Source organism: Morus notabilis, unplaced genomic scaffold (assembly GCF_000414095.1).
Source record: "Morus notabilis unplaced genomic scaffold, ASM41409v2 Scaffold275, whole genome shotgun sequence".
Lineage (NCBI taxonomy): Eukaryota > Viridiplantae > Streptophyta > Magnoliopsida > Rosales > Moraceae > Morus > Morus notabilis.
Window position 1 is genome coordinate 232,195 of NW_010359601.1, and position 13,370 is coordinate 245,564.

At 31.8% G+C, this 13,370-nt stretch overlaps 1 protein-coding gene across 1 annotated transcript; it reads right to left on the bottom strand.

The window, feature by feature from the left end:
- Positions 1-237: 237 nt before the first annotated feature.
- LOC21396485 (BTB/POZ domain and ankyrin repeat-containing protein NPR2) lies at positions 238-5,758 on the bottom strand. The gene is made up of 4 exons (XM_010094882.2): positions 4,444-5,758; positions 2,734-3,493; positions 2,207-2,410; positions 238-781 (listed from the first exon to the last, which is right to left on the bottom strand). The coding sequence occupies exons 1-4, from the start codon at positions 4,999-5,001 to the stop codon at positions 507-509; spliced, it is 1,797 nt and encodes a 598-aa protein (XP_010093184.1). The 5' UTR covers positions 5,002-5,758; the 3' UTR covers positions 238-506.
- Positions 5,759-13,370: the final 7,612 nt, after the last annotated feature.

Consider the following 13,370-nt stretch of genomic DNA (forward strand, 5'->3'; position numbering starts at 1 on the left):
CCCAAAAATATGAACACATGAAGTGATGGGTATGCAATCTAAATGAAGGTACTGTTGATTAGCGGGGAAAAAAAAAGAACTGTATTTAGACACTTGTGTCCTTAATTCAAATGATTTTGCATCTACTAATTGTTTGTCAAAAAGAGAGAACTATTTGCATTTTGCGTATATAAAGCCAAATATGTATTTCCATAAAATTAAACCCAAAAAAAAAGAAGAAAATTAAGGCTTCATACATACAAAAGAAAAACCACAACATGTATTATATGGTTTTCTAAACTAAAAATTTTGAATGCTTTTGCATCAATATAAACGTTAAAAATAGAGCTCCACATATACATTGCAATCTAAGGTCATCAATCACATTCTCGTGTCGATATTATACCCAACAAAAAAAAGAGCTATAACATAGGGTCTTACGAAATCTATGTGAGGAAAAAAAAGAAAAAATAAAACTTCACAAAAACTGATCAAACTCTCATGGCTCCCCACAGATACTATAATGATCAGAACCTTTTCCGCCCCTTGAATGTTACCGCCTCCTTAGGGGATGAGGAGGAGGAAGACGACGACGACAATCCCGACCTGTTATTTTCAGCCATGTCCTTGGAAAAGGCCTTCTGCACTTCCTCTTTGAGTTCCATGAAGCGCATCTTCTTCTTCAACTGCTCCTCTGTAGTGCCCTTTTCAAGCACGTAGGCATCAGGCATGTCTATCTCGTCGTCTAAAAATTTATTGAGCACCTCCGAGCAGTGTGGGAAGTATTGCCTGCCCTTCTCCACTGCCAACTCATACATCATTAGTACGCGGTGATTGCTCATGAAGAATAAATTAAAACAAGTAAACAAGGTAAGAATTTTCCTGTACTAGTTCAATATTGAACTTAGAATGGTCTCCAAATATCTTGATTACGTTTTGAACTTACTTAACTAGCTGGATTTGACAATTGCTAGTTTGATAATTCAGTCATTGCAGATTTTATTAAGTGTAATCACTACTAAGTCATTGCAGATATTATTAAGTTTGATCACTATTCAAGTATTAAGTAATTATTTAAGATCCAAATTATCATATCAGAGCAGGCATAAAATTATATGTTACTTTTTGGACTGTTAGATTGTGAATTTGTCCTATATTGCTAAGTTACAAGGCTGCTAGGATGTTTATATGTGGTTTACGCACCTTCTCCCTTTGAGTTGGCTTTTGGGGATGAGTCCCATTTAACAGAGAGAAATTAGTCAATTGCATATTCAAAATGAAGCTATAAGAAATGAAGGTCATTTTTTTTCGGTAAACGTTGAAGAGGGACTATATCGTTATAAGGTTCCAATAGATTTTTGGTACAAGAACTTAGCTTGTAAGACCACTAAACTGTACAAAATATGGAACAAGGAAGCACAAATATGGAACTGGGTTTACTAGTAGTGTTGGGGAGATTTCCACTCCCACCGTGGGATCACGCCACGTGTCAATGACTGTACTGGAATTAAGATCAAGAGTAAGCGCAGTTAGAAAGGGATGCCCACGATTCAAGGGTTGCCCAACATCCACCTCAATCAAGGGAAGCGCAGACCTTAATCACGGGCCAAGACCGATGTCGCCAAAGAACTCTGACGCATCAAGAACAACCGAGTTCGAGGAAAAGGCATGAACGCCACATGCAAGAGGGAAAAATCGTCCGAAAAGCAAGGGCGTGAGTCCCCCTTTTCCAAGAATAATATGACCACTGAGAGCGCGAAACGTGTAAAGTAAATAACGGAATTGAAATAAAAGTCCTACCGGATTGGAAAACTTCCTAAGACCTTCCAAAGCAAGAAATGTCATAAGGAAATCCTATTCAGCTAAAGATCGGTGACATGTCGTGATCAGAGGAAATTCAAAATATTTATCTAATCATGACACTCACCATATAAATAGAATACGATGCATTCACAAAGGAGCTTTCTCTTATACTCTCAAGTTATTTTCTAGATTATTCTTCTATTGTTCCATTTTATCTCGAATATTTGCCTGACTTGAGCGTCAGAGTGTCTTCTGCAGGACACCCCGGCCCCCCGGACGACGGAGTGACTAGAAGGAGCAGAAGGTAGGTGATCAACCCCCAAAAGTCGATGTTTAGAAAAGCACACAAACAACTAGGATTTGGGATGAACAAAATTTGATATTACCACAACATAAACTTTATTCTGGCAGAAAATTTTTGTACCTGTTTTAATAAGGGCCTGTAATCTTGCTTGGAGTCTTTTGGTTCGTACGGAGGGTGTTTCATTCAAGTCAACTTCACGCAAATTTCCATTTGATCCTCGTGATCTTGAAAGACCAGTGGCGATGTACATAGAAGTCGAATGAGCATCGGCCATCTCCATCGCTAGCCTGGCTTCAGCCGGAAACAACAATCGTGCAAATGCCACTGTAACATACAAGAAAGACGTTTGGTTAAGGAATGCAATTTTTCAGTATTAAATCAGCCAGCTAGGATGGTAGGGAAATGTGATTTCCCAGAAAGTTTCCGCAAACCGGATGATATTCAGTTTTTCATATGACTAAGAGAGGTGATGAATTTAGAGAATTTTCAAAGAAATCCCTCAAACGGAGAAACTATTTAAAGAAATGTGTCACATACGAAAACTAGTAAGAGAAACTAATAATTTTGCATTATCCTGAACTCCAACCACAAATCATAAGTGTAATTAATAGTATCAATGAATAAAATGACAAGTTAAGAAATATTACCTCTATTTTCAAAGTAGTCCAGCTTTGCATGCAAATCATCAGCCACAAGCTCTGTTGCCATTGAGATATTCCCAGAGATTGAATTCCTTCTCATCACTCTCTCTAAAACGTCGATGCATATTCGGTCTTTGTTCGATTCCTGTCCTTGCTTCGTGTTTTCATGATAGTCCTTCGGCCTAGTCAATCTTCGACAGATTGCAACGGCAGTTTGACCATCAATTGTGGTTTCTACAGCAGAAGCTCCTCGATCCAAAAGTGCAACTATCACCGATGGCTCCTTCCGCCTTGCAGCCACATGAAGCACAGTATGCCCTCGGGAGTTTTGAAGATTGATGTTAGCCAAGTTTAGACCAAGAACCTCCTTGACAACCTTAGGATCACAGTACGCGACAACATAGTGGAGAGCATAAGCGTCATCAAGGGTAATATCGGATTCATTAAGAAGAAGCTTCACTAGCTCGACGTCATCAGAGTCCAATGCTTTGTGGATTCTTCCAACTCTCTTGTCCTGCACTTGTACTGTTTCCCCCATCATGTTAGATTCGTCGTCCTCCTGCTGAGATTTTTGACGGAATAATTTGATCTCCTTTGAAACTTCATAAGGAAGCGCTTTCTCTAGAGCCACATCGTCAAGATTCGACTTTGCAGACCTCTGGATGCAGTGTGAGAGCAGATGGCTAAGTTGGCAGTGATAGGCAACCACGAGAATCGGAATTACATCTTCTGCCAAAGCTTTCTCGACAAAGTTTAAAAGCCGGCGCTACATGAATTTGTGAAACTTTAGTCAGGCAGTGGAAATAGAGACATCTGTATGCTTAAGAAATTACAGGACAGATAGCATAGTGAACTACATTTGAAACATGAGAAATTATGAAAGCAAGAGAACCAAAAAATACTTCAATTCTGATCAGAAACCATCTTAGCATTCACATTTCTATTCAAATTATTGTTCTATTACCCAATTGAAAAGCAAAGAGAGGAAGTTTTGAATATACTTTATACCAATACTGCTAAGACAATGATTTTCACAATAGCATACAATGACTAGAAGACTTGTGACAGTCACAGGAGATTAATGAAGATAGACTAATATCGCAGGTTCAGTGAACCTTGGAGTTCGGACTATCAGAGACAAGTTATCACTTCACTGAAAATTTCCCACTTCACTTTACATACCAAAATTGAATTATTCAAATTTATATCACACGTTATAGCAATTAGAATCATTTTTGGAAAGTAAATTCACCTAAGATAAACATACACTCCAAACTAAAGCTCAAAGTCATAAATAATTTGGCAAGCGAGATACAACTTTTTGTCACGAACCCGTAACTAATAAAAATAAAACGATAGATAGTAGGTTCATTCGAGTGAACCTTGATCTCCATTGATAATTGATAAGGTTTTCGAGGAATCCAAACTTCTCAAAGACGCAAAATGTCATATAATTCTTTTCGAGGAATCCAAACTTCTCAAAGACGCAAAATGTCATATAATTCATCCACACCTTTCAGATTTCCTTAAAGGTGCCAAAAGCATAAGAAGTTCCACATAAGGATAATGCCTAAAAGCTTGGATAATCCGAAGAGTCGTACAACTAACTATTGACTAATTCAGATAGATAAAACCTAAAAATATGAATATATAATTTATTTAAAATACAAACTTGGAACCATAACATTACCAACAAAATATGGAAGCATGGAATACCTGAACAAGCAAGACTAGCTCCTTCATTTGAAAAGTTGCAGAAGCATACATCAACTCCACAGCGTAGTTAATGGCTGGTGGGCAAGCATCATGAGCACAATTCTCATCCACACATGTTGATATCTCTGGTGGTGAAGCCTTAAGCTTTCCGGTTCCAGTATACAAATAGTTCAAGACAACATCAAAAGCCTCACGCCCAACCTTCCCATAAGGCACCAAATCAGACATGAGATACCTTGGCTTCCCTTCTTTCACCGAATCTGGATTCCCTTTCCTCAAAAGCTCATGAAAGAACTGGCTCCGGGACGCCAATATGCACCGGTGCACCCCCACCGGGACCCCCTCAACAACAATCTCCGCATCGGTATAGTCAGCAAACTCAGCATCAATCAAGAGCTTCTCAAGATTGCTGCTGAGTTTGCTCAGGCTCAGATTATCAAGATTTTGCCCAGGTTCAGAACTGGCTGAGGCAAATACATTGTGGCTACTTGAACCGTTTGATATATAGGATGATGAGGCAAAGCTCAAGGATGATGAGAGTTCATTGAGATTATCCATAACTCAAAAACAAAATAAGTCTTATTCAGTTGTGAAGAAATCCATCTCAAGTTTCCATAGATAAAGCACAACTTTTAGCTTGACCCAAATTGTTGAACTTAAAACACTATCCAAGTTCAAGAAATCCCATAAATAATACAAGAATCACAAAAGGAGCTAAAACCCAACTCAGAACTTAATCTTGACAATTACCCACTTGCTAAAACACCATGAAAATCCATACTTTTCTTCTTCTGAACCAATGCAAACATCATATGATTTGGATTCAAACAAGCCCTTTTGATAAACATTTGAGCTTGAAACCTCAAAAGATTGAGAAAAACTAAAAAGAGAGAAAGGACAAAGATTACTTATGAAGCAGGCCTTGACTTTCTGCAGCAAAACCGAGGATCAGAGGCTATGATGAACGACCTGAGAGTTGACTCAGAAACCCTTCAGAAACTGTGAAATTCAATGATACTTGGCCAATACAGAACGTGAAACTTCGAAGAAGATAAATGGGTCTTTTTTTTTTCTTTTTTCTTTGGGAAAAGAATCTAAAAAATAAAGTTGTTCTCTCAGTTCATCAGAAAGTTAAGTTTGTGTCGATTCCCCATCTTATTGGTGGAGCCAAGGTTGACTGACCAAATAAGAGCAAACAACTTCCCAAGCAGGGAAATAAATAAATAAACAAATAGCAACGATGATAACACTAATATAAATAGAACAAACAAATGAAGGCACGGAACAGAACCAGAAATATTCTATTAACACCGGATATTAAACAAATCTGATGCACACAGAAATAAAATTAAAAAACAAAAAGAAAAAAAATAACAGTTTTATCTTTTAGTTTAAGGGGCTTTGTGCGTGATGTGACAAGTACATAGGAACTGTGTAAAGGGTATTAGATATTGGATAAGCACTTCCCTTCTTGTGGTTCAGTCAGACTTTGTTCAGTTGACTTTCAAGCCTGTTTTATGTGAACACCCTAGTTTGAGATCAAAAAATTTTAATAAAAATTTTGATAATTTGTTACACATTTTTAAATTTGATATATTGTTGATGTGATTGCTTAACTCTTACCGCATATTTTTGAACCCTTGACGGTAATATAAGTTGTTTGTGTAAATCCTAGATGTAAAAATATGTTGAATTCGTTCATGAAAAGAAAGAGGGGTAGAGATATAAAAACGAAAAGACATATATTTGATTAGATATTATTTCATAATCCATCACAGATTTTGTACTAAATTTTGGTGCCCACCACACCTTTTATTTGGGGTGAGCTTTTCACTTCTTTTTTCTTTTTTTCTTCTTCCGTTTATGTAGATCACAGTTCACATAACACCATGGCCCTTCTCTCAGCTGCCTAAATCTGCAATGAAATGGAATGATATGTAAATAAAAGTAATCAAGATATTTTTTTTAAGATTTTGAAAAAAAATAAAAAACCTAATGGTAATTTTTCATTTTCAACCGCCAAATTTATATCAAAAATTATATTTTTTTATGTAGTTTATCAATCTAATATGATTTTAATCCAAACCAATAGTTCATAACTGACCCTATTGAGTTTTCGGAGAAAGTCCAACAAAAAAAAAAAAAAAGGGGAACTTCTTTGAATACGTGTTCTTCTCGGCATGTGCATTGAATTTCTATTCAGTGTGTCATTATAAATTGTATGATGTCATATTATATTTGCTATAACAACAATTGGCATTATTATATTGATGCAACACATGCCACTATACTAGTTTTACTTATATTTATCAGGTGCCATTTTGGCAGTTGTTGTATATGACAGCTGTTTTTTTTTAAATAAAAAAATTTGCAGTCATCTCCATTGGAGCCATATCAGCAGCCCAGGAAAATCTCGATTAAGTCGAAGAATTACCGTCAGTTGTAACGTTAAGGGTCCGTTTGTTAGGAATGACAGGAGGGATAGAAGGATGGAGAATTTGAAGAAAGGAAAGGCTTGAGATTTTCTCAAAATTAGAATGATAAGAAGAAAAGATGATGACTTTCCATTCTCTTGTTTAGTATTAATGTTATAAGGCCATGTTTGGTGTGCAAGATAAGAGAGTATAATTTTAGGGCAATGGATTGAAATGTATAGAAAAGTATAGGATTATATTTTGGTTTAATCCAATCCCGTGTTTGGGGTTGTGTTATTAGGATAAGAGCATTTTTGTAAAAAAATTTATTATGAAGTCAAATTGCATTTTTTTAAAAACTGGGGAGCAAAAGTATAAATTTTTAAAAATATATTTTCTTATGAAATTTGCAATTTGATCCCGTAATTTTGGAAAAATTACAAGTACACCCTAAATTTTATAAAAATTACAAGTACACCCTAAATTTTATAAAAATTTACAAATAGGTCTCTAATGTTTTTACAACGTGCTTTAGTCAAAAGTTATCTCATGTTTCAGTAGGGGAAGCAACATCCCCTTCTAAGGGGATTTAACAATAGATTGAACAAAAGTTTATCTAATCTAGTCTTTTAAAAATGTTCACCAAACACAATATAAAAATTTAATCCTATCTAGTTCTCCTAATCCTGCGCACTAAGGAGGCATATTAATGTCGAAATATGTTCTTAATTTATGTTAATAAAATATTTATTTAAATATTTAATAAAATGACTAAATAAAATCAGAGTTGTTATCGAAGATAATAGCATTATGAAAAATGTTGGAGAAACAAATTATAAAGAAATTGATGAAATAAAAACATATCTTAATTGTCGATATATTACACCGTATGAAGCAATCTGAAGATTATTTGAATATTCAATTCATCATAGAAATCCAACTATTCAACGACTTTCTATTCATTTACCAAACATGCAAAACATTATATTTAATAAAAATCAACAATTACAAAATATAATCCATCAACCACAAAATTAAAAAAAATAACTTTAATTGAATGGATGGAAATTAATAAAATAAATGAAAAAGCTCGACAACTCACTTACATAGACTCCAAACAAAATGAGTTTAGAAACATAAAGATAAAGTTTGAACACAACGACATAATGAACATACTATAGGAAGAATGTTTTATATTCCTCCCAACTCTAGTGAACTATTTTATTTAAAATTATTATTAAGTCATCAAAAAGGTGTAACAAGTTATGAATTACTTCGAACAATTAATAATATCATTTATTGAACACATCAAAAAGCCTGTCATGCATTAGGATTATTAGGAGATGACAAAGAATGGAATGAATCAATTGAGGAAGCATCATTTTTATCAACATCCATTCAACTTCGTCAACTTTTTATTATTATATTATTATTTTGTAATGTATCTAATCTAATAAAACTTTTAGAAAAACATTAGAAATTAATGTATGATGATATAATATATAAATTAAGAAATTTATTTTAACAATTCAAGATTCAAAATCTCTAAAAATGAATTATATAATTTTGCATTATATAAATGAGAAAAATTATTAAATTTAAATTCATTTTCTTTAACACATTTTAATCTACCACTTTCAACGGGATCATTATTTGAAGATTTAGGTAATAAACTTTTAAGAGAAGAACTTAATTATAATAAAAATAAATTAAAAGAAGAAAATATTAATTTAGTTCATAATTTAAATAATGAACGATATTATATCTATAACGAAATTTTAAACTCACTTAAAAGTAAAAGTGATAATTTATTTTTGATATACGGATACGGATATACAGGAAAAACATATTTATGGAATCACTTATTAGCAAAATTAGATCGAACGGTGAAATAATATTAGTTGTAGCATTATTTGGAATAACATCATTACTATTACCAAAAGGTCGTACCGCACATTCAAGATTTCACATACCTCTTTTTGTTGACAAATTTTTAACATGTCAAATTAAAAAAAAAACACTTTACTAGCAAAATTAATAGAAAAAACTACTTTAATATTATAGGATGAAACGCCAATGAGTAATAAATATTGTTTTGAAGTTTTAAATAAAAAATGCAAGATCTTAAAAATAATTTTATTTGTCCTTTTGGAGGAATGACAATGATATTAGGTGGTGACTTTAGACAAAGTTTACATGTTATTCCAGGAGGTACAAAAGAAAACATTATTGACGCAAGTATAAATAATTCTTACCTTTGGACACATTTCCGTATACTAACTTTAACAAAAAATATGAGATTAAAAAATCTGTATACCTTTATTGATGAACAAGCTGAAATCGCCGAATTTTCTGAATGGATACAAAATATCGGAAATAGAACATTTCATGGAATAAAAGATCCTGAAAATGAAGATGTTACTTGAATTAATATACCCGACAAATATTTAATGCAATACGATAAAAATCCCATTGAACATATTTCAAATACAATATATGATCATTTCAAAAATAATTATAACAATATTAATTATATTAAAAACCAATCAATTATAACACCTAGAAATAAATCTACAAATGAAATAAATGAATACATATTATCTTTAATACATACAGAGGATTATGATACAATTCTTATTTTTTCTCGAAATCTTGATGAATTAAATTTATTATATCCTCATGAATTTTTGCACACACTAAATTTCAATGGTTTACCCCCACATAAATTAAAACTGAAATTAGAATTCCTGTTATGTTATTACGAAATCTTAATCCATCATTAGGTTTATGCAATGGTACAAGACTATAATTCCATTGATACAAATAATAAAATCTATATACATAGAATAGAAATGACTATAAATGAATCCAAATGGCCATTTGTGTTAAAAATATGATAATTTCCTATAAAAATTTGTTATGCAATGACAATAAATAAAAGTCAACGTCAATCATTAAACAAGTTGGTCTCTATTTAGAAAATGAAAATTTTTCTCACGTCAACTATATGTAGCTTTATCTAGAGTAACATCACCAAAAGGTCTAAATATTTTAATACATGAATCAATTAACAAATATCCAAATCATATAAAAAATATTGTATACAAAAAGATACTGCATAATATTAATCAACATTTATACATTTCTTTCTCATTACATTTTTACGCTGTAATATTTTTTTGCACCTGTATAATATTGACTTTTAAATTTCTAATAGCTTTTTTCAGCTAAAAAAATGTTCACTCCAATACGAATATTGAAGCCTGGTGAAACACATTTTACTATTCGTGCACGAATATATCGTCTATGGAGAAATACAAATTATAAGAATGGCCAACTGTTAAGTTTGAATATGTTATTAGTTGACGAAGAGGTAATTTAATTTATTTTGTTTATATTTTACATAAATATATATATATATATATGAAAATTTATATTATATAATATATAAATAACAACAGTATAATGTATACCTTTTACATCATGAAGCAATACGCGCTATTATTCGAGCAAGAGATGGCGATTATATGACAAATTTTAAAAGAGGGCAGTATATATGAAATTATAAATTTCTTCATAGATACCAACAAACCAAAATATATAATTGTTCCTAATATAGTAATTTTACAAATTGCTTGAGCAACAAATTTTAAGCGTGTTGATGAGGATCTACCAGAATTACCTTGGGAGAAGTTTAATTTCGTAGAATTTGATCAGCTACCGCCAAAAATCGATGGCAATCATGTTCTTTCAGGTTATTTAAATTTTATATTTATATCATTAATTTCAATATTTATAATTTTATGATCATTAAAGCTAAATTATTTTAATATTGTTCTTTTTATCATATGTCATTGGTCGACTTATATGTGTCCATAGTTTAGAAGAATCGATCATTGGTGAAAGAATAATAAAAAGAAGAAGCTTTGTTATACAAAATATAAGGTAAGTACAACATTAAACAATATTTAAAAAACAATTTTAAAACTTTCAAAATATTTTTATAACCAATGTTTGTTATCCTATACAGAGAAGAAAGACTTAATATAACACTGTGGGGACAGGCTGCAGAGCTCTTCGATAAAAATGCAGTGCAAACATTAACGAAACTAATCGTGATAGCATTTATAGTTATGGCAACAACGCAGTACTAAAGTTAGTATTTATATTATAATTCATTATTAAAATTTCCTCCATGATTAACTATGAATTTTCATTTATTATAGGAGGATTTTATTTAGCAAATACATCCGGTACTTTTTATCACTTAGATCCAAAAATTACTAAAACAAGAACAATAAAAAAAAGTATGAGAAACAATAATCAATATATTATTATCCTTATTAATATATTTTCATTTTTCCTTTTTTAACATATTCATATATATTTATATATTATTTTTCTACAGATTCTGTCATTCAATTTAAACTTTAGAATATGTTATTGCATAAAAAAAAACAAACAATATCAATAGAAGAACAAAAAAACATGAATCGTATAACCATTGTAGAATTACAAGCGTTAGACCCGTTTCAAAATCAGGTAAACAGCTTTTAAATATACTTTGTTTCATTTTTTATTTATATAAAAGTAATCAAAAAAATCTTTTTTTTATTCCACAGGAAATAAGATACACAATAAAAGCAATAATTGCATACTAAGGATGGTTTTACTATGCATGCACAAAATGTTACAGACAAATAAAGAAATCAGGAACATCTTGGTGGTGCGATACATATGGATATTTATCTATAATGCCACTTACTTGGTAATAACATTTATTAAAAAAAAAAAATTTATACAAGTATAATATAAATATCTTTTTTTCCTAAACATGTATAAAATCAGTGCAAACATTGAAGATAACACCAGTCTGTTCGGTAAAACAGTACAATCTCTCATAAATAAATCTTGCTCTACACTTATTCTTGAGGTAGGCAACACCGATCGTTATATAGTTCCTCCCATCCTAGAACAAATTAGAGGAATGTCAAAAATATTTGTTATCCAATTTCGTAATCAAGATGCATTCATCGACACAATTATTTTAAGAACTTTCAACAATGATAAACCTTTTTTTGTACTTACCTCCAACAATATCAACATTTGCAAGAGGAAGTCTATGAGTTTCAAAACCACTTACAGTGAAGATTGTTGAACAAATGTGAATTACTATTCATGTCTTCTTTTTTTCTTTTTTAAATCTTAATATAAAATCAATAATATAATAATATTTATTATTGTTACAGCCACCGCCATCAAGTTCTTTCAATACAACCTGGGTCAACTCCTACTAGCTCTTTAAAAAAAAAAAAACGCATCAGATAACACTATTCTTTATATATTAGAACAGCTATTTCATTAAAAGTAAGAAAAAATTTTATTACCGTAGATTATATTATATTGATAACTAATATTTGTTTTATGTTTTTTCTTTATTGCTTCTCAGAGGAAACGGTGAAAAAAATTTTAAAAAAAATAATCAACAAGTCATACAAAATATATATGTAGATATGTATATAAATATATATAGATATATAAATAAATATGTATATATATAATAAAATTACAACAGTTTAGAAACTAAATTTTGATTGTATGTTAACTTTTAAATATCTTATTCATGCTCTGTTCTTATAAAATATTTAACAATATAATCATCATTTGGTAATTAACTATTATATTATTTATTCTAACTTTATTATAAAACAACGAAATAAACACTCGTGCAACAGCACATATATTCCACTAGTATACTACTACAAAAGGGCATATATTTTTTTGACAAATGGTGACAATATTATTCATATTTTTTTTCTCTAATTACATTTTTTTTAGTTGAACAAGGTTATTCTCTTTTTTTTAATCTATTGTTTTCCCCGTATTTTTATGACTCATAGAGTTCTCTTAAATCTCATTCAATTTGTAAATTTAAATTTTTAATTCGAATTGAAATGTAATTTAATGTAAAAAAATTTTTACTGTAACAAAAAAAATTAAATATGATTTTTTATAAAAAAATAAATATGATTTTTTATAAAAATTTTTTAATAATAATAAAATTAAAGATTAAAAACTAGTAAAAAAAAGAGCCTTAACAATTAATCCAAACTAACTACACGTGGACTTGAGCTTCTTGTCCAACGAAGGACCACCACAAGACTCAATAAACTCCAACACACCGGAAACCAGCTCCCCAACACTAGTAGTATCGACAACAATTCTCGGCACCTCACCAACATCATACTCCGTACACCCTGCGTACCCCTCCATCAGCCTCTCCATATCCCGCCACGTGGCCGGCTTGTGCCATCCGCCGGCTTCCTCTCCATCTCCATCTCCGGCTCGATTCGCGTCGCCTCGGCACTCGAGCCGCCGGCGCCACTCGGCTTCATCACCCGGCTTGCTCTCGACGATGACGAGGCGGGCGTCGTGGAGGGACGCCATGTGGAGGAGGCGGTCGAGGTGGGCCCTGCGGGAGAGCGGTGAGTCAACGACGAGGCTGTGACCGAG

Excerpts from the sequence above, each read along its gene's own strand:
- LOC21396485 (XM_010094882.2), bottom strand. The coding sequence starts at position 5,001 with ATGGATAATCTCAATGAACTCTCATCATCCTTGAGCTTTGCCTCATCA. Across the intron at positions 3,494-4,443 it reads AGCTAGTCTTGCTTGTTCAG|CGCCGGCTTTTAAACTTTGT; the intron begins GTATTCCATGCT and ends AAATTCATGTAG. Across the intron at positions 782-2,206 it reads ACAGGCCCTTATTAAAACAG|TGGAGAAGGGCAGGCAATAC; the intron begins GTACAAAAATTT and ends ATGAGTTGGCAG.